We start from the raw sequence: 24,896 nt of genomic DNA on the forward strand, positions 1-24,896 counted from the left end.
GCGGCCAGCCCGCTCCGACCCGCTCGGTGCCGCCCGGTGCTGCCGGGTCCCCGGCCGGCCGCCCCCACCTCGCTCGCCGCCGCTTCTCGCTTGCTCCGCGCCGGCCACCGCCTCCCCGTCCCTTCCGGCGGGGGCGGGGGGCGGAGCCTGTGCTCCTGGGCGCCCCCTCCCCACGCGAAGCCGCCCTCTCCCGAGGCAGCTGAATCTCCGCCCCCGGCCCCGGAGGCACGATTCCCCGACCTTCCCTGGATCCCCGGGGACGGGGGACCAAAGGGGTGTTGGTCCCAGGGCGCACGACTCCCCGCAGCCTGGAGTCCGGGGGTGCCCAGACTCCCTATGCATCGCTTCCCCGGTTTGGGAGTCTCCGGGGTGCACAGCCTAGGGGCTCCAGGGCACATGTCCCACTTTTCTCCCCCTACGTGGGCAGCACTGTCAGGGTTGTCTTGTCGTTAGGATGAGCAGCAAAGATAATGGAACACAACGCATTCTGAGTGCTACCAGGGCTAGCCCGGGGTGGGGTGACAACAGGACTACCCCTGCAGAAACCCCATGCCTGGTCAACCCCAAGCTGCTCTTTCTCAGACAGTTGTGCCTCATCTTTCTAGATGCTCAGGCCACCAATCTGCCACCAGCCAGGTCGGGGTCCCATCCCAGCCTGCAGTGAAAGAGGAAGGCCCAGTCCAACCCCAGGGCCTTTGCACGTGCAGGTGCCAGGCCCGGACAGCTTGTCCCCTCCAGAGCTTCCTTCACCTCTTTCCCAACGACAAAGTTTTCATCTCCTCTTGACTCCCTTTGCTAACAAAGCAACTCCCACCCCACATTCCGGAACTCTGCTGCGCTTTGCTTCTCTCCGAGGCCCTGCACTTCGTTGCCTGTTACTTGTTCCTCTGCGTTGTGTCCCTCCTCACCCCTGCCCCCACTACGGTGACCTCCAAAAGCAGTTCATTTACAGCTGGGTCCGAGAGCAGAGCATAGCACAGAGGCGGCACCCTGGAGAGAAGGTGTGTGTCCAGTGGATGAAAGGGTGACACTGCCCAAGGAGGGCAAGGGGGCAGTCAAGTGGACAATTACCCGGGAAGGCTGGCTCCAGGCGTGTGGGAACTGCATGGGCAAAGTCCCTGAGGTCCCCAAGTGTGTGGGCTGAAGGTGAATGTGTTGGAGGACCAGGGGGAGGCAGCTTGTGTTCCCAGCAGGGGAATGATGTGGTCCCTCTGGCTGTTTGTGGAGAAGGTGCCCTGGTGAAGCTAGGGGAGGAGCCTGTGGCCATCCAAGTCAGTAAAGGTAGCTGCAGGGGCCGAGCTGGGTGGCTTGTCGTTGGGTACACCAGAGAATTCCAGGATAAACCCGGGTTGGGGACCTGAGTAACAGGTGATGAGCCGACCCCTTGGCTACCCTGGAGTGGGGATTAGAGACAAGTCCAATAGATGGGTCTGAGAAGCATATGAGAATAGGCCTCCATTCCAGTAGGATCCAGGGTTCCGGGACGAGCAAGCCGTGCACAGGACGCACCCCTAAGAAATGGGAGTAGAGCTTCCCTCTGCACACACCTGACTAGGGCCAGGATGCCCAGCGCATAAGGACTGATTCCACGAGTACCTCTCACAGCGCTGACCTAGAGAGGGTGCGGGGGCCTGGGCGCCAGGCCCCGGTCCTCCCTGGCGTGGGAGCCTCTTTCGGCCACAGCACCTGCCCAGCCACGAGCTCAGGTGTGACCCACCCCCACCACCCGCGCCCTGCACCCGTCCGCTCCTCACCCAAGGCCCTTCCGGATGTGGACCCCAGCCCGGTCTAGCCGGACTCCACGTTTTCCCGGAGCCCAAGGTGGGGGGTGGGGGGTGGGGGGGTGGGGGGTAGGGCCCAACCCGGGGTGCCGACCTGCCCGCGCGCGGGGGCGGAGCGGTGACGTCAGCGCCGCGAGCGAGGCTGCGCGGGCCGAGGTGACGTCCGCGGAGCCCAGGACCGCCCGCGCACGCGCCCCTGCGTCAGCAGCGCGCGGAGGCGGTGGCCGGGAGGGGCTGCGGGGGGCGCATCTCCGGGCGCGGCGCGCCCTCTGCCGGCGCCCTTAGCGGTGCAGCCAAGAGATTCCTACACCGCTGGACGCTTACGGGAGCTGGACACTCCGCCTGGGATACCGTTCCCGGGACGCCTGCACCTCCTACAGTCACTGCCTGTCCCATCCGGCCCCCATACTCTGCTTTTTCATTTTTAAGTATTTGTCACCTCCTAACATACTGTACAATTTATTACGTTGAGTGTCTGTTAAACGCCCCCACCACCCCAAACTAGAGCAGGAATCTTAATATTTCCCTGATGTCTCCCCAGCGCCTGACATCCAATGAGCGCCCCCAAAATCTTGAAGTAAGTGTCTCTTTCTCCGCGCGGGCTTCTGGTGCTCCCCGTGCAGAGCCGTGTAACCGACCCCCGCACCTGACCATCGGGCTGGGAGCTCTTGCCGGAAGGAAACTACAACCCCCAGCATGCCGCGCGTCCAGGCGGTTCGCCGTCTTCAACATCGCGCACAGCGCGCCGGTAGTCGTAGTTCGCGCCTGCGCCCTCGTCGGGATTCTTCTCCCAGAAGTCCTCGAGCGTCGTCTTCCTCGACCTCCAGGCCGCTGGCGTTCAGCTGGAGTCCGCCCGCCCCTGCTCTGCTGTTCGCCGTTCGCCCTCCATCATGCTGCCCGCTGCGCTCCTCCGCCGCCCAGGCCTGGGCCGCCTCGTGCGCCAGGCCCGCGCCTACGCCGAGGCCGCCGCCGCCCCGGCCCCCGCCGCGGGCCCGGGACAGATGTCTTTCACCTTCGCCTCACCCACGCAGGTTCGGACGTCCGCCGGGCTCGAGACCCCATTCTGGACCCCGCGCCCCTCCCCCGTGTGGCCCAGGATCCGAGCCCCCAACCCTCAGGTCGGCGACCCCCATTCCCGACCCGCGCCCCTCCCCCGTGTGGTCCGGGATCAGACCGTCCAACTTTCAGGTCGCTCCTCAGCCTCCCATTTCGATGTGCGCTCTTCCTCACGTGGTTCAGAACCTGAGTCCCTGGGCACCTTTCTTGTACGCTCCTCCCCAGGTGGCTCGCTGGTTCTGCCTTGACCGCGCCTCCTTACCCGAGGGCTAGGGTGCCTGGATTCCATTGTCAAGTAGACGAAGGCGCTGCAGTCCTGCACGAGGACCCCACCGAAGCATCGGCTGCCTCCGTGTCCCCCGTCAGCTTTCAGTCTTGCCTTGGCTGTTTAACTGCGGGGGAGACTGACTGCTGTTCCCCGAGGGACTAGACTGAAGTGACCCTTTCTTTATGTATCTTGTCTAGGTGTTCTTCAACGGCGTCAACGTTCGACAGGTGGACGTGCCCACGCAGACCGGAGCGTTTGGCATCTTGGCAGCCCACGTACCCACGCTGCAGGTCCTGCGACCAGGGCTGGTTGTGGTCCACGCTGAGGACGGCACCATCTCCAAATACTTTGGTGCGTTGATTGGGAGGGCAGAGGAAAGGGGCTGGGTGGGAGATGCTTGTCTCAACGGGCTAGTTCTCATTTCATTTGGCAGTGTCAGGAAGGGCACCAAGGATATAGATCTCCCCGGCACTGGGCTGGGTGTGGTTAGGGATGTAAGTGGTCAGCAGTGGGCCGGGCGGGGGCCCATCGGAGGAGAAAGGATCCTCAATTCGGAAGAGGTTTTCCACAGCGTGGCCCCAGCGGTACAACCCAGACTGGAAATCAGCTTCGGCTCACTCCTAACCCTGGCTCAACTCCTGGGCTGCTGGGCAAAAGGAGGGGGCCCTGTCCCCATGTCCAGTCTACAGTAGATACACTTGGTGGCCCCTGTTCACTTGTGTGCTGGGGCCTTTGGATCCTGGAGCCACGCTGTGTGGTCACCCTCCTGGCCCTGCAGGGGCTCTGGGGCTGACTGTGTCCCCACGCCCGTACATGGACCTCTCACTCCCCCTCCTCCTGCAGTGAGCAGTGGCTCGGTCACGGTGAACGCTGACTCTTCGGTGCAGTTACTGGCTGAGGAAGCTGTCACACTGGACATGTTGGATCTGGGGGTGAGTGTCCCAGGGGAAGCTGGTGCTCCGAGCTGCCACGAAATCCCCAACTGCAGGGAGGGAACAGGTACCGGGCTGGGCTCCTTGCTTCGTCCTCACCCGCCACCCACCCCCTACAGGTGGCCAAGGCGAACCTGGAGAAGGCGCAGTCGGAGCTGTTGGGGGCCACGGACGAGGCCATGAGGGCCGAGATCCAAATCCGCATCGAGGCCAACGAGGCCTTGGTGAAGGCCCTGGAGTAGGCGGTGCATGTCCCGTGCTGGCTCCGGCAGGGAGACTGGGCCAGAGCTGGGCAGGGGATGGCCTGCCGTGAGGACCCAGTTCCTGTGGGTGCACGATGTCTGGAAGGCTGGGGGAGTGATCCTGGGGGAGCCATCCTCTCTAGGAAGCCACCAGGGGGCAGCGCAGTGCCGGTGCCTGCCCAGAGCGCCTTTCAGGGCTCTGCCTCTCTGTGGTGAATAAACCAGGGAAACAAGCCAGCTCTGGCAGGCCTGGGGGCTGGCATCAAGGTCGGGCACTTGCCCTACCCGTGAGGATTACTCTCACCCCGGAAGGCTCTTCCACCTCCTAAGATCTCCCCAACCTGACGTGCTGGCCACCGCTCCTCTGCCGCATCTGCCGCAGAGACCTCTGCTCCCAGCCACCGGCAACGGACAGCCTGCTCCCTGCCCGAACCCTCATTAAACACCTGGAATCCAGTTTGCATACGCTGACTTTATCCTGCTTGGTGGTGCGCTTGGGACCCAGCGCGGCCTCTCCCCCAGTGTCCTGTGTCTGCGCAGCGAGGTGGGGCAGCCAGCCTCAGCCTTCCCAGCTCAGCAGGCTGTAGTCTGAACCGCTTGGGGTGTTGGTGGTGCGGGCTCAGCTCGCAAAACTAGGCTGGGTTGTGGGAAGGCTGTTGGCTGTCACGCCGGGAGGGTGGGCACAGGCGAAGGTCACCAGCCAGGGCTGGGGATGGCAGGCAGCAGCATGGCTGCCACTTCTGGGCTGGGCCTGGGCTGCTGGACAGACATGAGGCTCTGCCAGGTTCCAGACTGTGACGCCTGTCCCTTGGGCTCCCCGGCCCCGCCCCAGCTGCACTGGGAGGGGGTGGGTCCTGCCTGCTCCCACGGAGGCCCTGCCCTGTGCCTGCCTGGCCTGTGGGTGGCCCCAGCTGGCCAGGTGCCCGATCCCTGGTGGTGTTGGCACCTCCGTGGCACCCAGGCCCCTGGACTGGCCCCAGATGGGTGGGGTGGCCAGGCGGGGGCGGTCCTGGCACCTTGAAGCTTCAGGGCTGTCCTATTTCTTTCAGCCAGTAACTCACTTTTGCAACCATGGGGGTGACCCAGGCACTGGCCACCTCCTTGTCCCCCTCCCCGGCCCTGGGTCAGAGCAGAGCTGGTGGGCATTTCAGGGGGGTGAGTGTGTGGGAAAGCTTGGGCCTCTCTGTGTGTCACCGGCAGCCAGAAGGTGACGGAGAGGCCACTCCCGGGCTTGTCATTGGCACGGGTGGGCTGTGTGGTCTTGTGTCAGGATCTTATGCGAATGACTGTCCTGTAGCTGCCTCTGAGGGAGTCTCCAGGCAAGCTTGCAGCTCTGGGTGGTGTCCGTCTGGGGCTTGCTCTTTCTGTGCAGGTGAGGTCCAAGCAGCCGGCCCCCACTTCCTCAGGAAACCCCAGCTCAGCTAAAGCTGGGACAGCCGTGGGGTCACAGGTGCAGCCCCACTCCTCCCCTCCTTGTCTCCCGGCTTAGAGCCCAGGTCTTCGAGTTCCTGGACTGGCTTCTCATCTGTTCTATAAATAAGAGCGAGGACACAGCTGGGGGCTGGTGGGGGCTTGTGGGAGGAGACCCTGGACCAGTGGTCCCCACACCAGGGAACCTGCCTGCACCATCACCCCCTGAGGCCACAGCCCGGGGCTATGGGACACAGCCACACAGCTAGGGCCCCCCAGCATGGTGCAGGCCCCCTGGGGGATGTGCACGCCTCAGAGCCCGGCCTGGGGACACCTGCGCCCTGACAGCTTCAGGAACAGCCTGTGCTGGCCAGGCTGCGTCCTGGGGTTGGAGGCACCCAGGGTGGGATGGGTCACAGGGCCAGGAACCAGGGGTCACGACCCCTTCTGAGAGTGCAGGCCTTGGGCCTTGTGGGGGTAGGCGGTGCCCAAGGGTTCATCTCCTTCCCAGGAAGGGGTCCCCTCGTGCTTTGAGTGCGCTCACGGCCTGGGACTGCCCCCCATAGCACAGGGATGCTATGAGTGGGAGAGAACAGGCCTTAGGTTGATCTGGCACGTTTATCAACTTGGACTTGCAAAGCCAGGCAGGGGCCACTGGTCTCCTGTGTGTGTGACCCTCAGGGGCCCCATGCCAGGAGACAGCCCACTTCCCTGCAGGCAGACGAACCAGCCCCAGTGAGATCACAAACCCGTTGGAGGTCTCAGCCGCACCCCACCCAGCGCCACCTGCCCACCTGAGGGTCCCACCTGGCCCGTCCCTCCGTGAGCCTTCCAGCGTTCAGACGCTCCGGCTTCAGAGCGCACGGTCCCCTGTGCTGCCTTCCTGCTCTCTCTGCAGGCAGAGCAGGCCGGGCCCGCAGACCCTCAGCCCGGCCCCATCACCGGGTCTCGGGGCACTTGTGAGAGCCTCCGGTGCTTTGCGCTCACTTGCTTCTCATCTGAGCACTGTTCTGTTTGTCTGGCAAACTCCTATCCTTGCCTCAACCCCAGCCTCCTGATCCCTCCCTCAAGCCCAGCCCTCCTATGGGGCTGGGAGTGTCTGGGTGTGCCTGTGAGAGGGTGGGGGGCTGCAGGAGCCCTTGGGTGGGAGCAGGAGGCAGACCTGGAAAGGAGCACAGCCCTGGGAGGGGCCCCCAGGGCAAGGCTGGGGGCGGAGGTGGTCAGGTCAGATAAAGGGAGACACCAGATAAGTGGACAAGTGGCCTGGGGTCCCCCTCCCCTGGACAGAGAGGGAGGGACGACTGAGAGGGCCCTACCCTCAGCCAGGGTCATTCTTAGAAAGCCCCCTTACACAGGGCGACCTGTAGGGACACACCTGAGGACATGCCAGGCTTCTGCCTGTTAATGGCTGTGTGGCCTCAGTTTACTCACCTGTAAAATGGGTAGGGTGATTACGCCCACCACAAAGGCAGGATACCAGCAGGTGAGCATGCCTGATGGGATGATGGCAATATTGCCAGGCCTAGGTGAGGGCCCCACATCCCCAGGCTCCAGAGTGAGGTCTGCTGTGTTCTCTCACTTCATTCTACTGCCACCCTGCAGAAACTGAGGCTCACAAAGGTCAGTGCCCTACGGGATCACAAAGCCCAGTGGGTGGTGACTGGATGCACAAGGCAGGCCTGGCCCTGGTGAATCGCTCCATAAATGCCCTCTGAGGTCACCGTTAAGGGATGCAGTTGGCTGGGCCGCCAGGGCAGCTGGCTGGGGCCCCCCCACTGCAGGCAGGTGACCCCAGCCTGTTTTCCTGGACCGAGGCCGCTGACTCAGGCCCCCCTTACCGCTCCCCCACGCGGGCGCCCCCAGGCGGAAGCACTCGGCCAGAAAGGGGGCGGGGCAGAGAATCCAGCTGTGCACCCCGAGACCCCGTAGCATGGGCCGGAGTGCCGGTGCGCCCGAGTCGTCAACGCGGCCGACCGTGACCCCGGGTTCGTAGCATTCAAGGAGCGCCACCCCCTCCCCGTTTAAAATGCGAGATTTAGGGGGCGGGTGGCCCAGGCCCGACGGCGCCCCAGGGCCCTGGCCGGCAGGCAGGGGCGGGGGCCGGCCTGCGTCACCGCCTGCCCGGCCCCCCGCCCCCTGGCCGCCCAAACTCCACCCCGAGGGAAGGCGGCGCGGATAAAGGCTCGGGGGCCGCCCGCTCGGCCCCAGACCGGCTCCGCCACCGCGCACTCGGCGCGGACGTGGGTACACTCAGGACAGTTGGGACTTCGGACTTGCCTCTCCCGGTGAGTGGGGGGCGGGACCTCGCGGGCCGAGGAAGGGGGTTCTCACTCTAGGCTCTTGAGGGTGCCTCACTTTTCTTTGTTCTTTGAGCAGGCAGTGTTCAAAGGTGTCTCCAGCCCTGGGAAGCCCCCCGGGACGTGGAGTGGGAGGCACTCGGCGCAGCCAGCACAGCCCGGGAGGGACCTCTGCCCCCGCCCCGCCCCCCGGGCACTCCCCTCCCCGAGAGTGACCTTGAGCTAGTTGCCTTTCCGGCCTCAGTTTCCCCGAATGTGAGACCCCAGTCTCCTGACTTGGAGGCTTCATACCCCTAGCGAGGCTCCCACAACGTCCGCAGTCCCGTCGGACTGCCCCCGTCCCTGGAGGCCTCGGCGACCCTTCCCCGGGTCTCCGGGCAGCGCTCCCAGGTGGGGCCGGCAGAGGGCGCGCCGGCGCTGCTGACTCACCGCAGCCCCAAGCGGCGCGCGCGGGCGCAGCCGGGGACGCCGCGTCGCGTCACGTCACGGCTCGGGCGGGCGCGAGTCGGGAAGCGGGCCCGGCCCGCCGGACGGGGGTGGGACGCGAGGTGGCACCGGCGCGGGAGGGCCTCTCCGGCACCGGCCACGTCACCACGGCACCGGCCACGGGGGTGCAGGCCCCGCCCGCAGCTCCACCCTTTGCCGGGGCTTCACGCCTCACGGGTGGGGGGCACCCCGGACCCACCCTCCCGCGAGCCCCCCAGCCTGGGCTCGGCCACGAGGCGCGGGGACAGCGTCCAGCTTCCGCTAGCGGCGGCTTCCCGGATCGGCGCTTGGGGAAGGCCCCGGCTTCCTGCTCCTTCGGCGCGCAGCCACTGCCCTCCCCCACGGCGCGCCGCCCCAAGCCCGGGTCCCGCGCCCCCCGGGCCGGGCCGCTCGCCCTTTGTTGCGGGCCCGGGCCTTATGAATGGCCGCGGCGGGGCGGGGGCGCGGAGGCGGGCCAGAGCGGTACCGGCCCCGCCCCTGCCGCGCTCCGCTTGGCCAACGGGACAGGGGCGGAGCGAGGGGCGGGTCCGCGCGGCCACGTGGGGCGGTGCCGCGGGGGCTCCCATTGGCCGGCCCGTGTGGCCGACTGGGCGTTCAGCACGCGCTGATTGGTCGGCGCGGGCCGGCGGAGTAAGTAGTGAATGGGAGGGGGCGGAGGCCCCGCCCCTCGGGACGTTGATACATTATAACTTTTTTTTCTTGTTACTTTCACCCCCAGATCCTCCGGCGGCGACGGCGGCGGCGGCTGTTGCTAAGGGAGGGGACGCGCGGGGAAGCTCGGCCCGAGCGGCAGACGGCCCTGAGCGCGGCCGGCTGAGTGGCGCCCCCTCCTCCGGGACCCTTTCCCGCGCCCGCCGCCCTTGAAAGGAGCTGAGAGTGTAGTCCCCACCCAGGAAGGTGGCCCGACGAGCCGACGCGACTCCGGAGCGCCACTCGGATTTTTGATTCTTGATTCGCCTTCCGCTCCTGGGACCTTCTCGAAGGGAAAGCGCGCTGCCCCCCGCCCTCAGGGGCCCCGAGGACCCCTGCTTGGGGAGCCCCCCCGCCCTGCCCGGAGGCGCGGCAAGAATTGGCGGCGCCCCGCGGACTCCAGCCCCCCAGCGCGGGCCGGGGATGGAGCCGCAGCCCGGCGGCGCCCGGAGCTGCCGGCGCGGTGCCCCCGGCGGTGCCTGCGAGCTGGGCCCGGCGGCCGAGACGGCGCCCATGAGCCTGGCCATCCACAGCACGACGGGCACCCGCTACGAGCTGTCGGTGCCCCCCGACGAGACGGTGGAGGGGCTGCGCAAGAGGCTGTCCCAACGCCTCAAAGTGCCCAAGGAGCGCCTGGCGCTGCTCCACAAAGACACGTAGGTACCGCGAGCCCCCAGCCCCCGCGCCCCCCGGGCCCGCCGCCCCCTCTGGCCCCGGCCCCGGGGCGGGAACAAAGAGCGCGCCGCTCGGGGAAGGAAGGGGGCGGCCAGACGGGGGGCGGGGGCGCGCCGCGCGCTCTCGGGCGCCCTCTGCTCGGCCCTGCCAGTCTTGGCCCCCTCCCCCGCCCGGGGTCGCTGCACAAAGGCGGCTGCGAGGGCGCCTCGGGTCGGGCTTAGGCGGCGTCCCCCACCGGAAGGCAGGAGTCCCGGGCGGCGCGGGGGTCACAGCTACGGGGGTGGGGGGCGCGGCGGCTGCCTCCTCTGCCTGCGACCCGCCGGCTTCCGCATTTGCTCGGCGGCCCCCTCTGCGTCTGGCTGCCTCTCCCCCCACTTGCGTCTCTCTGCCCCCCTTTGTTCTCGCCACCAAGCCCTTCCCGCAGTCTCCCCCTCCCCCCCCCCCCGCCATTTAAATCGCCTCCAAGCCGGGAGCCCTCCCTCCGCGGGCCTCCGGGGACACGCAGTGTCCATCCCCAGCGGAGGGGCCCCGGTGGGGGAGGGGCGGGAGGGGGAGGGTCTCCTTTGTCTGAGCGGCGGCCGCGGCGGCGGCCTGCGCCAGGGAGGGAGGGAGGGAGGAGGGGAGGCCCGCCCGGCGAAGCCCGGAAAGGCTAAGCGCTTGGCCCGCAGGGACAGCCCAGGCCCCGGTGGTTGAATTACAGGGGGGCGGCCCCAGGGTTGGGGGAGGGTGCCAAGGGACTCGCTGGGCCTAGATGGTGAAAACGTGCCTCGCTGAGGCGCAGAGGGAGTGCCCCCAGTCCAGAGTTGGGGTTCCTTGGAAGAAGGGGTCTGCACCGTCAGCAGGGGCTCCCAGAGTCTGACCTCAACCACGCACACACTCAGGTCTCTGGATCTGGAGACCAGGAAGGGGTGGGGGTGATGGACGCCTGTCTCTACCCCACGAGCCCAGCCCTCCCCCGCGGACTCCGCTTCCGAGCCCCTGCCTTGTCTCGGTGTAGCCTCACCCTCTTCCTTCCTCCCCACTCAGCCGGCTCAGTTCGGGGAAGCTGCAGGAGTTCGGCGTGGGGGATGGCAGCAAGCTGACGCTCGTGCCCACCGTGGAGGCGGGCCTCATGGTAAATGGCTGGGGCAGTGCGCCTCGAGGCCCCACACTGACAGGCAGTCCCCTCCCCTGCGAGCACAGTCCCCATCACACACTGGACCCCTTCCCCTCAGGGCCACCCACCCCACCCATCAAGCGGGGCCCTCCCAACCCCGGTGTTCGGGTGCGCCCTCAGGGTCTCTTCTTCCTCTCTCTGTAGTCTCAGGCCTCCAGGCCAGAACAGTCTGTGATGCAGGCCCTCGAGAGCTTGACTGAGACCCAGGTAAGACCCGCGCCGGCCCCCTCCTGGCCCTTGGGGGCAGCAGGCCCAGTGCCCGGCCACTCTGGAGAGCCTGGGGGTTGTTTGTGCTCCCAGCAGGCCTGTGAGGAGGGGAGGGGACGCGCCACTCCGCCTTCGTGCCAGCTTGGCCTGGTCACCCAGCTTCCTATTCCTCCTCCCCGCCCCCCCAGCACTCACCACCTGACCTTGAGAGCCTTCTCTCCCACGGTGGCCGCCATGGGGGAGGGGGCCTAGCTTTCACAAGCCTGCCTGCGGGGTGACCTTGGCCCATGCTCCCACACCACCGGGCCTGCGTCCCCAGCCCCACCAGCCGTGCCGAGGCACTCTCCCCCCTGCCCCACTGTGGTTTCCCCAGAGCGACCTTTTTAACATTTCTGATGGGGGGGGGAGGGATGGGACTGGGTGATACTCTTTCCGCCTTCCGTGACCCCATTGCGAGGGGTGGGGAGTCACCCCTCCCCCTCCTCCCTCTGCCCTTTGTTCTCTGCCCCAAAAGGGGGAGGGGGTGGGGGCGCCCAGCCCCTGGGGCCAGCACAGACCAGACAGGATGTTAGGAAAATATTTAGTAAGCGCCCGGGAGGGGGATGAGGAGGAAGGCTGGGGCTGGCCCACACTGGGTTCCCGGTTTTGTTGCAGCTTTTTTCTTTCCTCCTCCTTTCCTCATTTTTCTGGCAGCAGGGCCCTCCTCCCAGGAGGGTGACACAGGCCTCAGCTATCTGCCCGCTGCCAGGGTGGGGGTGGCAGGTCCCCGGCCTCAGGAACCTGCTCAGCGGCTTCCCTTCCTCCTGCCCTGAGGCCCTTGCCCCCTCCCGGCGTTTAGCATCCTGCCCTCACCAGCCAGCTGGCGCGGAGGAGGGGGGGGGGACCCAGGAGCTGGGTGGTCTGCCGTCAGGAGGAGCAGTGGGGTGGGGGGAGAGCCAGGGTCCCTGGAGTCGGGTGAGGCTAGTGTGTGCTTTCCTGGGGCAGATGTGAACTGAGCTCCCTGCTCCTGGGGGGGCTGTGGTTGGCAGGGGGCCCCTGGGCGTGTTTGGTTCACATCCGCTGCAGGGTGTCTACGTCAGGAGGGAGATGGGAGGCTCTGGGCAGAGTGACTGGGCTCCCAGAGCTGCTTCTCCGCCTGGCACCGAGTCATGCCTGCCCGTTCACCCTCCCCTGGGAGGAAGTTGCAGGGTGGAGTGTGGGGGGGACACCCCAGCTGCTCTTGGGAAGCCACCCCAGGCCCTTCCTGCAAAGGGCATCTCTGGGGCTGGGGAGGGCGTGTGCACAGGGACTGCGGGGTGGGGGCTGCACTCGGCCCGCCTCCTTTGCCTTCTCCCCATGGCCCCCAAGCAGGGAAGGTTACGCCAGCCGCTGCCAGCAGGGAGGGGGTGGTTCTGAGTCATCGCGGCCTGTGTCACTTCTCAGAAACCTCCGCCCCATCCCTGCCCGGGGAGAGCACGGCACTGGCCGGGCCCCAGAGGAGGGGTCCAGTGCAGATGGGGGTCGTATGCACCCCTCGCCCGCTGCGAAGGGGTTGCCAGACTGAAGGTTCACGTTTGAATGGGCTGTGTTGAAGCCCTGGGAGACTCGGGCCCCAGGGAACCGGTCAGGGTCCCCCCAGCGCCCGCGGAGGCAACGCCTCCCCCTCAGCCTCGGCCCCGCCCAGGACAGATAAATATTTATCTTGAGAAAGCAAAGGTTAGGACAAGAATTTGTCCAGGAATTTCGCCCACTCGCTGTTTCAGTGGCTTAGCTGGGAGGGGGCCTGAGCTAGGCCCCTGCAGTGTTCACAGGCGAGAGAGGGTGGGGTAGAGGTGTGAGGTGAGGGTTCTTTGAGAACAGTGATTGCTAGCTGGGCCCCGCCCCCTCTGGCCTCGGTTTCCCCTTGAAAGAACCAAGCTGGCCAGGGCGGGCCAGGCCCCCCGTCTCACCCGCCTCTGTCCCCCCACAGCCCCCAGCGGCGCCCAGCCCGGGCCGGGCTGGCGGAGGCAGCTTCCGGAAATACCGATTCATTTTATTTAAGCATCCGTGGCACCGACAGGGACCCCAGAGCCCAGAGAGGGGCGGCGAGAGGCCCCAGGTCACACAGCGCGGGGGGCCGGGCCGGGCCGGGCTGGGGGCACCACAGGCTGGAGCCCTGGGCTGACGGGCCGCTCTCTGCAGGTCAGTGACTTCTTGTCGGGCCGCTCGCCGCTGACCCTGGCGCTGCGCGTGGGTGACCATATGATGTTCGTCCAGCTGCAGCTCGCAGCCCAGCACGCCCCACTGCAGCACCGCCACGTGCTGGCTGCCGCCGCTGCTGCCGCCCGTGGAGACCCCAGCGTGACCACCACCCCTGTGTCCTCTCCCTGCCGGCCAGTGTCCAGTGCCACCCGCGTCCCCCCAGTGCCCACCGGCCCTGCGCCCACGTCCTCCCCTGTCACGGCCGGCTCCTTCCGCTCCCACTCGGCCTCTGCCACCTGCCCCGAGGTGAGTCTGGGGGAGGACGTGGTGGGAGAACGTCAGAGCCCTGGATACGTCTTTTGTATCAAGGGCCGTCCCCAGACCCTGGGCTGGTGTTGGTCTGGTGGGTGATCCCCTGACCCTGAACCCCAAAGCTCATGTGCCTCCCTCCCCCATCAGCAGATGGACTGCTCTCCCCCCACCAGCACCGGTGCCAGCCCCACGTCCCCCGCCGGGGGCAGCCCCACGTCCCGCTCCCGCAAGCCTGGCGCAGTCATCGAGAGCTTCGTGAACCACGCCCCGGGGGTCTTCTCAGGGACCTTCTCTGGTAGGTGTCGTGGCGTGCCCTGCGAGCAGTCACGTGAACCCACGCCAGGCATGGGACACACTCCCCGGGATCCCCACGCGTGTGCCCGGCCATACAGCAGGCCACGTGTTCTCATGGGTGGGTGCGAGTGCCTGTGTCACCCAGCGGTTCCGCCTGCACATGTGGGGCCCGGGCACTGCCGAGGCCTCACATCCACCACTGGGGTCCTCATCCACACCCCTTCCCGCAGGTACGCTGCACCCCAACTGCCAGGACAGCAGCGGGCGGCCGAGGCGGGACATCGGCACCATCCTGCAGATCCTCAACGACCTCCTGAGTGCCACGCGGCACTACCAGGGCATGCCCCCATCGCTGACCCAGCTGCGGTGCCACGCTCAGTGTGCCCCGGACCTCGCCCCCAAAACTACCTCCTGCGAGAAGCTGGCGGCCGCGGCCCCGGCCTCCCTGAGCCAGGCCCGCCTGTGCAAGCCCCCGGGTGAGTGTCCACCCCCACCCCACCCCGTCCTGGGTCTCTCAAGGCCCCTCTGTGCACCTCTCAGAGCAGCTGAGCCGCTGGTGGCGGGGAGGGGGCTGCCAGCTGCCACTCGCCCTGCTTTGCAGGCGGGTGTAGAGAAGGGAGCGTGTGTGCTGGGGGCACACAGCATCTTTGTGCCCTCCCCGGGGGGGGAGTCCATCCTCACTTCCTCCTCGCCCCCCTCGGGCACCTTCTCCAGATGGTGCGTGGGGCCTCTGTGAATGGGCCAGTCAGGCTGAGGAGGGGGTTAGCTTCCCCCTCCTGCTCAAGGGCGGCCTCTGCCGCCCCACCACCACAGCCATCTCGTTATTCCAGACGCCTCCGGAGTCCTGTAGAACCGTGATGTGGGCCCCCAGGCCCGGTCTCAAAGGGGAAACCAAGGCACAGCCTGAGTCCTACCCTGGGTCACAGAAATAGCCTAAAGGGTTCAAGCTCCAGCTCATTTTTATGCTAGCCGTGTCCCCGGTGCCTGGCTCAGGCCAGCCCCTGCCCTCATGGAGCTCACAGCCTGCTGTTCAGCAGACGTGGAATTAATGACCTAAAGGTTCGGCAGACCCTCTTGACCCACTCACTCGCTGGCGGGAGCGTTCACGAGAGCTGGACCGGGCCTGATGCCCATCTGCTGGGGGTCCTCGCGTTTGGTTGGGGGTCTGGCCTCCAAGGGGCCCTCACGGTCATGGTAACTGCCGCCTCTGCAGGGGACCGGCTGCGGCAGACAGAAAACCGAGCCACCCGCTGTAAGGTGGAGCGCCTGCAGCTGCTGCTCCAGCAGAAACGGCTCCGCAGAAAGGCCCGGCGCGACGCCCGGGGCCCCTACCACTGGCCGCCCAGCCGCAAGGCCGGCCGCAGCGATAGCACCGGCGGCGGGGGAGGCGGTGGCCCCAGTGAGGCAGCTGGCTTGGGCCTTGACTTCGAGGACGCCGTCTGGAAGCCAGAAGTGAACCCCGACATCAAGTCAGAGTTCGTGGTGGCCTAGGAACCCTGTCCCTCGCCCAGGGTGGCCTGTGAGCGTGGCCCCACGCGGGAGGGCCAGCGGCCGGCTGGTGCAGTGGGGCGCTTCCCCCTCCCGGTTACGCGGCCTTTTTTTTTTTTTTTTTTTTGAAATTTCACTTCCTACCGTGGTTTTCCGAACTCTCCATGGACTTGGGTTCCTGCCTCCTCGGTTTGGCTCACACTGTCCGCCCCTCCCTCCATCTCCCATCCTCATCCCCGACCTGGCGGGGTCCCTCCCGCCCACCTTCCCAAGCTCCAAATATGTAGCAGTCTTTCCAGATGGTTGAGAGCGGAGACAAGGAAGCCGCCCCCCACTTCCGTTCTGCCGCCCTCCCCACCCTTTTCAGGTTGAAGTCAAAAATGTAGATGCCTCATTATGCACTTTACAGACAGGGGAGGGGGCCGCGGAGAGGAGAGGCCCCCACCACAAACCCTGGCCCTAAAACAACTCGGCAGGTGCGACCTTGACCACCAGGGACTGTTTCTCTTCCACATCCGTACTCTTTTCTCTTCCTGGTCTCTCCTTTTCCATTTTTCTTTTTCCTGGGAAAGAAAAGAAAAGCCGTTTCGGGGGAGAGGCTGGCCAGAGCCTGCCTTTCGGTGTGGGCTGGGGTGCGTGGCGGGGGGGGGGGTACCCCTTCCTGCCAGGAAAGGAGAGGGAGGGAGGGGTGGTGCCCGCCGCCAGCCTGCACCCCGTCCACGCACTGTGCGACTTCCTTCAGCGCTACCCCACCGCCCCACCCCGTTTTTCTGAGCTTGGGGTATTTATAGACTATTAATTTTCTGACTGAGCCAATAGTGGTTGGGAATCTCTTGAAAAATACGGAGAGCAATGGCTGGGGGGGCGGGCTTGACGCCCCCAGCCCTCCTTCCCCACCCAACCTGAGGGATCTGGGCCTGTGGACTGTGTCTGGGGGCCCTCCGGCAGCTGGGAGGGGAGGGGAGGGGGTGCTGAGCTGTGAAACCCCAGGAGGGGCAACGCTGTGTAGCATTAACCCCCTTGGGGGGGGGGTTCGCTGCTGGTCTAATTTGGACCCTCCCCACTCATGCCCATGCCCCAGGGGCATCCCCCAGGGCAGAGGGACAGACCTCTCCCCCCTTACTGGGGCCATTTCAGTGGGGTAGAGGGTTTTTTTCATTCACTTTTATTTTTTACTGATAAAGGAGATGTTTGGGCCCTGCCCCCCCACCTGTCAGTCTCGTCCTGGCCCCGCCCCTCTGTGCTGCGCAACACCCCTCACCCTCTGCCTGCCCCTCCCTCCTAGATGAACCCCAAGTCCTCACCCTGCCCCCGATTATGTGTTTAAAGTTAATGGTTTCAGATGTGAACATCTTGTGTTAACTGTAGCTCTGTACATTTTTTGTGGGGGGGGGGTGGGCAGGGAGGGGTCAGAGGGTAGGGGTCAAGGATCTTTGTTTTTGTTTTCGTTTTTCCAAAAAAAAAGAAAAAAGAAAAAAAGGGGCGGGTTTGTTTTTGAAGCGCTGTCTTGGATATCTATTTAATGTGTGTTCTGATGGGGTTTTTTTTTTAACGATTTTTAAATAACGTCTGTGCCTCCGCTGGTCTGAGAGTGGAGGCCCCAAGCAGGAACCGCCCACCCCTCTCTGCCCTCTCCAGGGCCCCCCCAAGAAAGCATTACCCACCCTCGGGGGGTCGGGCTGTGGGGTGTCCCAGCACCTTGCGGGAGTTTCCTGTATGAAAACATGAAATTGGAAAAGAAAAAAGCCTCCACAAACACCGTGATTTCAAGGAATAAACAAAATGAAACGAGTGAACCTCTGGCCTGCTCATCTCGGGGGGCCGGGTGGTCTTGGCTGTCACAGAGTGCGCTGAGTACGGTAGGGGGTGATCTGTCTCAGGAGGGTCGGGTTGGATGCTGGGGTAGCCCGCCTCCCCAGGGAGTGGGAGGCGGAACGTGCTCCCAGGGCGCCCGGCGGGGGGAGGGGCGCGTCCCGGAACAGTTCCCACGCCCCCTCCCCGCTTTGGGGTGAGGGTGGGCAGGAAGCCGCCTGGCGGGGGAGGGAGGGCCGGCCACTTCCCGGTACCCAAGGCCGGAAGTCCTGCAGGGTGTGGGCACGGGGCTGCCAGCCTGCGTGCCCTGGGTGGGGCCTCTCCGTTCTAGGCTGTAAAGTGGGCTGCAGGGGGCTTCCCTGGTGGCGCAGTGGTTGAGAGTCCGCCTGCCGATGCAGGGGACACGGGTTCGTGCCCCGGTCCGGGAAGATCCCACATGCCGCGGAGCGGCTAGGCCCGTGAGCCATGGCCGCTGAGCTTGCGCGTCCGGAGTCTGTGCTCCGCAACGGGAGAGGCCACAACAGTGAGAGGCCCGCGTACCACAAAGATAAATAAATAATAAAGTGGGCTGCAGGCGAGCCCAGGGACTCAGTCTCCAGGGATACCTGGCTGCAGGCTCTGCGCCACGGTTTCGCCAGCCCCAGAAAGGGGGAAGCAGCTCCATCTGCCCGCCCAGGCGTGGGAGGCCCAGCCTGAGGACCCCCTGACCCGAGCCCCCCCCCCCGGGGTATGGCGCCAGGCCTCCAGAGCACCCCTTCTCCCTCCCACAGTCAAGCCAGGGCCTGGGGCTGGCGCTCGAGGCCTCCCGGTTTGGCTCCACCCCAGCCCTGCGTGGACTCCCTTCGGCCTGCCCGGCCTTGCATTCCAGCGCTCCCTATCCCTGACCATCGGGATTAAGCCTCCGGGCCGTGCCCTACCCAGGAACACCCCTAGCCAGCGCCCCTGCTTTGCCTGGGAACTTCCCCTGTCTGCAACTCCCACCCCTGCCCACCTGGAGCTCCCTGAGGGCCGGGCCAGGTGGCGAGTCCCACCTTCATCCACTTTGGGGCTGGGCAAAGACACACAATCACAACACTGAAGGTCATTTCACATGTATTTCCTCACTTAACGCAGCCACCTAAGAGAACTAATTACCCTCCCATTTGGTAGATGAGAAAACCGAGGCCCGAAGAGAAATACCGTTTGCTCCAGAGCACTGGGGTGACTGTTACATTAGCGACCACCATCCCCGGGCTGATTTCTTATAGCCCAAGACCCTGCCCTCCCAAGCTTCAGTTCTAGGAGTCTCGCCCATGGGGAAGGGAAACAGGTGCAGTCCCAGGAGTGTCCTGGGAGCAGCTTGCTAAGGACTTTCTGTCCCTCCTGCCACCCTGTCACCCCCAAATCATCGCACGCCCACGCCAGGAAGGTAGGATACCCAGGTCAGGCTGATCCCGTCAGACCTTCAGGTCAAACGTACCCGCGGGCCCGGAGGACCGCAGGGTGGAAGTACGGGTGGGACAGCTCAGGTCGAACCCCCTGCCCACGCAGCCGGGTCCCCGGAGGTCAGGGCTGTGACCCAGGTGGCCGCTACAGGGCTAGGTGGGAGATGCGGAAGGAGGGAGTAGATGGCGGCACCCGCTGAATCACGGGGGCTGTGTCTGCATGCTGCAGAGCAGGGGGCACTTGGTCTACTGCCGGGGAACTCACTCTTCAGGGCGCTGCCTGGCGCCCAGCCCTGGGGTCCGAGGGTCACAGCCCTGCCCGGGAGTCCTAGAAGAACCCCACCCTGGTTGGGTGCTGCGGCCATTAGCCCCTTCCCACTGCGCGGGCCTGAAACGCACACACCTGAGGCGGGGGCTGAGTGGAGAGGTGCCCAGCCAAAGGGGTGCAGCGACCGGAGAGGCAGCACGCCAGGCCACGTGGGCGTGGGCAGCACGGAAAGGTAAACCGAGGCCCAGAGTAGGCAGGGGCCGCGGAATCACAGGGGGCGGGGACAGCCCTGCACCGCCCCCTCCCCCCATTGAGGAAAATGTTGAATGGGAGGGGGCGGCCCCCGGAAGCCCGCAGGGATGGAAACGCGGCTCCCATGGCAACGCGCCGCGAACCGGGCCTGACGTCACCGTGGGGAGGGCGCCCCGCCCGCCCCCGTCCTCGCGTCGGGCGGCCCCGGCCCCGCCCACCCCTGGTTCGCCTCATTGGTGGCCACGTCGTTCGCTCTTCCGCACGCACCAATAGCTGCGCGGGGTTGCCGCCCGGAGGTGGGACTGCGGCGTGGCCCGGCTGAGTGCGCAGGCGCGGCGCGGAGGCGTGCGGCCGTCCTCAGCTTGGAGGCGGGATGCGCGCCAAGGGGTCTGACGCCTGCGGCAGCTCCGGGACGGAAGAGGGGGCGTACCCGGGGGCGCCGCACGTGCACCCCCCATTCTAAGCCGGGCCATTGTCAGTTGCCCCCTCCCCACGACGCCGTGTGCGCGAGCCCCGGGCTGGGGGGAGCGCAGGGCGAGGAGCGGGAGGAGGGCACTTGGATTGAGGCCCTGCCAAAGGAATAGGACTTTGCCAAGGATAGGAAGAGGGAACTGGTGCCCCAGGTGGGGGGCATGGCGTGTGCAAATGTCTGAAGACGTGAAAGCGAGTGCATTTGGGGAACAATTGGGAAGTCCATTTGGGGTCCTAAACCAAAAGGCGAAGGCAAGGACTCGAAAGGGGTGATTCCTCAAGTCTGGCTTGGGGGCGGGATGAGATGGGAACCCCAGGGAGGAGGGGCGGGTGGAGAGGGCAAAGGCCAGAACGTCCCAGGAGCTTTCTGAACGCTGTGCTTGGGCTTCGGAGAGGCCTGGGAAGGGACCGATGGTGCATTGTCTGAACGTGGCCTCTGGTCCACAGTGAGGTGGTTGGCAAGGGGGCTGCAGGGAGCTCGGAGATTTGGGGGAGGGGAGCAGTTGGAGACGCCCCTGTGCACCTGGAAGCCTACAAGCCAGGAGCCGGGACAGTTGGGGGCCTGGGGGGGGCTTATGGCGGCAGGAAGTCCTCGTCGCTGCCTGGCTGAGGCGCAGTTTTGCTGTGGCCAGGAGTCCACTCTGAAAAGGCAGCAGGCCGCGGTCGGCGTAAACAGGGTCGCCTTTGCCGGGTGGCGAGGATGTGAGCAAACCTTTGGTCCGAGGTTAGCCCCTGGGGCTAGCCGGACGGGCAGAGAGCCCTGAGACTGATGGGGGTTGGAGCTGGCGGTGTGGACAGGTGTGGCTACCAAAGTGTGGAGTCCGGACGGAGGCCTGGATCCAGGTGCTGGCTTCTGGGATGATGAGGCGGCTGTGGGCGGGCAATAGAAGGTCACTGGGGTCACGTCTTTCTGCTGGAGGCCAGAGTACCCTGGGGGCGGCCAAATGGGTAATTGGGGCAAGCTGCACGGTTTTGAAATGCCAAAGGACGCCGTGAGGGGTGGCTTGGGAAGAAGGCAGGGAGGAGCCAGGCCCCTAGAAAGATGAGAGGGAGTGGTGCCCCGCTGGGGCCAACTCCGGCACCCCCAGCACCCGGAGGCTGCCCCAGCACAGCCACCCCTACCGCGCCTGGCGGGAACGCCCTCCTTTCCAGGCACCTTGGGAACGGGAGTCGCCGAGCTACGGCCGAGGGTGCTGGGGCCCCACCCACGGCCGCCCAGACCTGGGAGGGCAGAGGACAGGCAGCCGCCGGTGTCACTCGGGATGGGAGAGCGTCCAGCCCGCAGGTGCGGGCGGGGCCGCTGTCACCTGGGGCCCTTCCACGACTGGAGACTGCCCTTCGGAGGGACCTCTGTCCTTGGCCTGCTGCCTCTGTTCCCCCCCACCCACGTGTGCCCCTCCCCCTGCTCCCTCTGAGTTATCTTTTCCTGTGTCTTTCTGTTTTCCCTTTTCCGCCTTCCTCGATCTCTGGGCCTGTCTGTATTTCTGTCCGGGTCTCCATCTCTCCCTGGAGGTCTCTTCTCTACTTTCCTCCCGTCTCGGTCTCACCGGCTCCTCCTCCCGGCCCCTCCCCCGCTTCCGCCCCCTCTCGGGGGCACCCTCCCTCACCCCCCGCACACATTCCAGCCTCCACCCCCGCCTCGCCGCCCCTCCCTGGGGCCAGCTGCTGCGGCGTTCGGTGCCCGGGATGTTAGGAGTGGGCTTGAGCCGGGGTCAGAGGGCGGGAGCGGGCGGGGGATGGGGAGGGCACCCCCTAACTCTTCTGGAATGTGGGCGGGGCCGGCCCCACGGGGTCGGGGGGAGGAGGTCGCCCGCCGGCAGGCGGAGCCGGTGGCCCGAGACAGCTGGCTACATCTGCCCTGCACACGGCCCACACCCCAGACGCTATCCATAGGCCTCGCGGAAAATCAACACAAGCCCAGACGCCCACGCAGGGCCTCTTACCGCCACCAGACCCAGACCAACCCGTCTCCCCGTCCCACACACGCGCTGCACACCCTCCGCAGTCAACGGGTACATGCCGATCCCACCTGAGTGACAGGCTCCGGCTCTGCAGCACAAGGACCCCAAGGCACACCGCCCCCACACCCCCAAACCCGCCCCAAGCTACACTTTGGGGGCCACAACCTCAATCAACAGTGTGACCCTCAAAACCCGCAAAATTGAAGGTCACACCAGGCAGCCCAAACTCAGACCCTCAGAGACGCAGCTCAGCCGAGGCGGCACCCAAACCCGCGGACGCTCCAGCCACAAACACTACCCACGCACCGTGCGCGCCTGCAGGCCCAGCCGAGCAGAGCCGGCCACTGGGCTGGGGCAGGTACAGGGGCCTGTGTGCGCCCACAGAAGAAGTGGGGCTTCCTCCGGCATGGCCGGCGATTCCCTGAGTGTCCTGAGACACGGAGAAAGGGGAGAACAGCAGAGAACTGGGAGCCCCTCCGTGGTGTGTTTTTGTCACCGGCTGCCCTTCCATCACCCCCGCTGACCCCAGGAGATGCTGCTGCTGTGCCCGTTTCTCAGATGATGCCCCCTAGGCTCAGACAGGAGCCCAGACACCGCCTACCTGCACAGCTGGGCACCGGGCCATCGCTGACACTCAAGGGTGGGATGGTGATCGAAGGCTGGACGAGATCCATGGGCACCTGTGTCCTCCTGCTTGGGTGTGGGGGCCAGGATGTGAGACTGCTGTGTGCGGCCGCCTGGACACACACAGGTGTCTTCCCTGAGTCTCTGGCAGCTGCCCCAGGGGGGTGTGCTCTCCATGACTGCCACTCCAGTGTTGCCATGGAGATGCCACAGCCCCAGTCAGGGGTGCTTCGGCCCCTCTGTGTGCCTGCAGGGAGCCTGTACGTGGGGCCAAGGTCAAGGGAGCGGACAGGGCATCAGTGGGGGTCAGCTCCTCCCACCCCTGGGGCGGGGCTGTGAACCTCAGCCCTCCCCCCGTCTCGGAAACCCAGGGGGTTGCATCCCCAGCCCCCACCGAGGCAAGCTTTAGGGTTTCCACGAGCACACAGGGGTCTCTGCGCATGCACAGGCCCTGGCGTTTCACACACACCTGACGTATGTCCTCTGCATGAATGCATGTTATTGGTGTGGGCCTCCGGGTGTCCCCCGGGTCCCATTCCACAGCCCGTGTGCCTGCCATTGATGGGGACTGCGGTCACCAGCAAGGCCGATGTGCTGCCTGGCCTTTGCACTTCTGGGATGGGGGCTGGGGCAGGAGCAGAGTGGCAGCTTCCACATTCCTGGGCCATGAGTCACAGGGAGCTCCACCCAGGTGCCCCCTCCCACGTCCCCCTCCGCCAGGAAGACCCCTCCTAGGAACAGGAGGTAAACTGAGGCCAGGGCGCAGGCAGCTGAATCTCCTGCCAATTCACAGTTGGCAGCCACCTAGGGATCTCAGATGTCCCCACCTACTCATGCAGGTGGGAAACGGGGTGGGTGGGGACGGGGGAGTCAGTTAAAGTTAAACTCTTCCTCCTGGCTTTTGGGCTCCTGTAGCTCTCCTCTGCCCTACAGACCCCGGCGGCTGCTGACAGCCCGTGGCATGTTCGCACCCCAGGGGCATGAGTCACGCCACCAGCCATGGGCACATATGATCTGTGAGTCCCGGTTCCCCCGCGCCATGCACACGCAGCAGCGCTGTCCCCGGCTGATCCCACATCCTGGTTATGCACATGCTTTGGGGTCCACGCACAACCCCTTGTGTTCTTGCACGTAAGGCATGACCATGCAAACATGTTTCCATGTGTGCACACGCACACACACACGTGTGAGTGCTATGCACACACTTCCACAGCCATGTGCACAGGCACAAGGCCCCATTTTCATGTTCACACAGGCATGGTCCCCAGAAACCTTGTTTCTCCATCTCTGTACCCACGAGTCCCCTGCCCACGGCACACATGTGCACCACACCTGGCAACGTACACACACATCCAGTCCCCGCTTCCCCCTCCCTGGCTCTGAGCCCCGGGGATCTGGGCCAGGCGGGCGGGCTGGAGTCTCTGCCAGGGCGGTCCCCTTCCGCGCCCGCGCCGGGCGGCCTCCAGGTGCACCGTCCCTGCCCCCGCCTGGCCGGCCGGTAATTACGCGGCCCCGGGGTTCCCCCCCACCACGCGCCTTTCACCCCGTCCACGCCCGACCCGAGCCCAGACACTCATTACCGCCTCTCGCCCGGTCATTAGCCGGGGTCGGGGGAGGACCCGGCGTCCGGCGGGCCCGACCCCGCGGGGAGGACAGAGGGGGCGGTGCGGGAGCAAGGAGGCCCCGCCCCCGTCTCCGTGGCAACGCCGGCGCAGCCCCGGGGGTGGTCTTCGGCGGGCGCCCGGGGAGGGGCGTCTTGTGAGTGTGCAGACGGGGACCTCCGGCCTAAGCCCCGTCCCGCCGGGCAGGCGTTGAGCACCGCGCGTCCCGGCCGTGAATAGCAGCCTCGCCCCCGCCCGCGGCTATTTTAAGTCCCCTCCTCGCCGACCACCCCCAGCGCTTGGGCGGAGACGCGAGGGCGGGCCTGAGGGCGGGACGGGAGCCCCCTCCCACGCTGGTGCTCGCGGCCGTCGGCTGGACGGCGGGGCGGGACCGGGAGCCCCCGGCCAGGCTGACAGCGAGGCCGTAGCTCCCCCTTGTGTCCGCGGGGAGAGCGTGGAGTCGCGGCCGAGGGAGCTGGCATCACCTTCCAGGGAGGAAGGTGGTGCCAGCCCCCTGAGACCAGTCCCCCATCTCGCCCCTCACGGGTTCACAAGGTCCTAGGTACACACCGAGTCACAGGGACACGCCGACGTCGGTAGCCGCAGAAACACAGGTGGGCAGACAGGTAACACACCTGAGACGCCAGCACACAGTTCCCACACAATATCCGGTGCAGGCGCACCTAGGGACAGGTATCCATAGGTAAAGGTACGGTATCCATAGATATCCATAGGTAAAGGTCCACACCGTGATGGGAACCCAGGACAGTCGTGGGTACGCATGGAGCCCCGTACCCAGCAACAGGCTCGTAGTAAGTACACGCTTGATAACTGCTGGTGGAATGAATGAATGAACCAGGGAACTTCACAAAACCAGGAGAAGGCAGACTAGGAACCACAGAACAGTGAGGGCGGGGACGGGGGGTGGTGCAAAGAGTGATGAGGGGCCCCGGTGACTGCAAGGACCCCTTCGCCTGGTCTGGGGACAGGAGCCGCCGACCTGACTTTGCTGGGGGAGCAGATGAGAAG

The 24,896-nt window shown here is 65.9% G+C and overlaps 3 protein-coding genes across 7 annotated transcripts; 2 read left to right on the forward strand and 1 right to left on the reverse strand.

Annotated features, from left to right (window-relative positions):
- The first annotated feature begins 2,200 nt into the window (after window positions 1-2,200).
- Window positions 2,201-4,744, forward strand: ATP5F1D (ATP synthase F1 subunit delta). The gene is made up of 4 exons (XM_032625680.1): window positions 2,201-2,812; window positions 3,303-3,456; window positions 3,949-4,037; window positions 4,157-4,744. The coding sequence occupies exons 1-4, from the start codon at window positions 2,672-2,674 to the stop codon at window positions 4,277-4,279; spliced, it is 507 nt and encodes a 168-aa protein (XP_032481571.1). The 5' UTR covers window positions 2,201-2,671; the 3' UTR covers window positions 4,280-4,744.
- Window positions 4,745-7,863: 3,119 nt separating this feature from the next.
- MIDN (midnolin) lies at window positions 7,864-17,250 on the forward strand. Of its 3 annotated transcripts, none has more exons than XM_032627549.1 (9): window positions 7,864-7,974; window positions 9,191-9,818; window positions 10,864-10,951; window positions 11,138-11,200; window positions 13,149-13,277; window positions 13,361-13,666; window positions 13,820-13,967; window positions 14,197-14,442; window positions 15,180-17,250. In XM_032627549.1, the coding sequence occupies exons 2-9, from the start codon at window positions 9,586-9,588 to the stop codon at window positions 15,455-15,457; spliced, it is 1,491 nt and encodes a 496-aa protein (XP_032483440.1). In that variant the 5' UTR covers window positions 7,864-7,974; window positions 9,191-9,585; the 3' UTR covers window positions 15,458-17,250. The 3 variants fall into 3 exon arrangements, with proteins under 3 accessions (XP_032483440.1, XP_032483441.1, XP_032483442.1); XM_032627550.1 differs by having other exon boundaries at window positions 13,823-13,967; XM_032627551.1 differs by lacking the exon at window positions 13,149-13,277.
- Window positions 17,251-19,806: 2,556 nt separating this feature from the next.
- On the reverse strand, window positions 19,807-24,085 carry LOC116750473 (transcription initiation factor TFIID subunit 4-like). 3 transcript variants are annotated; one of them, XM_032625157.1, is made up of 3 exons: window positions 23,847-24,085; window positions 22,244-22,524; window positions 19,807-20,551 (listed from the first exon to the last, which is right to left on the reverse strand). In XM_032625157.1, the coding sequence occupies exons 2-3, from the start codon at window positions 22,464-22,466 to the stop codon at window positions 19,959-19,961; spliced, it is 816 nt and encodes a 271-aa protein (XP_032481048.1). In that variant the 5' UTR covers window positions 22,467-22,524; window positions 23,847-24,085; the 3' UTR covers window positions 19,807-19,958. The 3 variants fall into 3 exon arrangements, with proteins under 3 accessions (XP_032481048.1, XP_032481049.1, XP_032481047.1); XM_032625158.1 differs by lacking the exon at window positions 23,847-24,085 and adding an exon at window positions 22,736-23,812 and having other exon boundaries at window positions 22,244-22,335; XM_032625156.1 differs by lacking the exon at window positions 23,847-24,085 and adding an exon at window positions 22,736-23,812.
- Window positions 24,086-24,896: the final 811 nt, after the last annotated feature.

The sequence above is a fragment of the Phocoena sinus genome, chromosome 3 (assembly GCF_008692025.1).
Source record: "Phocoena sinus isolate mPhoSin1 chromosome 3, mPhoSin1.pri, whole genome shotgun sequence".
NCBI lineage: Eukaryota > Metazoa > Chordata > Mammalia > Artiodactyla > Phocoenidae > Phocoena > Phocoena sinus.

What these genes read in the sequence shown, in the direction of transcription:
- ATP5F1D (XM_032625680.1), top strand. Translation starts at nt 2,672, where the DNA reads ATGCTGCCCGCTGCGCTCCTCCGCCGCCCAGGCCTGGGCCGCCTCGTG. An exon ending in CACCATCTCCAAATACTTTG is followed by an intron (nt 3,457 to 3,948) that starts GTGCGTTGATTG and finishes CTCCTCCTGCAG; the next exon opens with TGAGCAGTGGCTCGGTCACG. An exon ending in TGGACATGTTGGATCTGGGG is followed by an intron (nt 4,038 to 4,156) that starts GTGAGTGTCCCA and finishes CACCCCCTACAG; the next exon opens with GTGGCCAAGGCGAACCTGGA.
- MIDN (XM_032627549.1), top strand. Translation starts at nt 9,586, where the DNA reads ATGGAGCCGCAGCCCGGCGGCGCCCGGAGCTGCCGGCGCGGTGCCCCC. An exon ending in AGAGCTTGACTGAGACCCAG is followed by an intron (nt 11,201 to 13,148) that starts GTAAGACCCGCG and finishes GTCCCCCCACAG; the next exon opens with CCCCCAGCGGCGCCCAGCCC. An exon ending in CTTCTCAGGGACCTTCTCTG is followed by an intron (nt 13,968 to 14,196) that starts GTAGGTGTCGTG and finishes CCCTTCCCGCAG; the next exon opens with GTACGCTGCACCCCAACTGC.
- LOC116750473 (XM_032625156.1), bottom strand. Translation starts at nt 22,755, where the DNA reads ATGCAGAGGACATACGTCAG. An exon ending in ATGCAGAGGACATACGTCAG is followed by an intron (nt 22,525 to 22,735) that starts GTGTGTGTGAAA and finishes CCCCACGTACAG; the next exon opens with GCTCCCTGCAGGCACACAGA. An exon ending in CCCGGTGCCCAGCTGTGCAG is followed by an intron (nt 20,552 to 22,243) that starts GTAGGCGGTGTC and finishes GCCCGCCCACAG; the next exon opens with CCGCCTCATCATCCCAGAAG.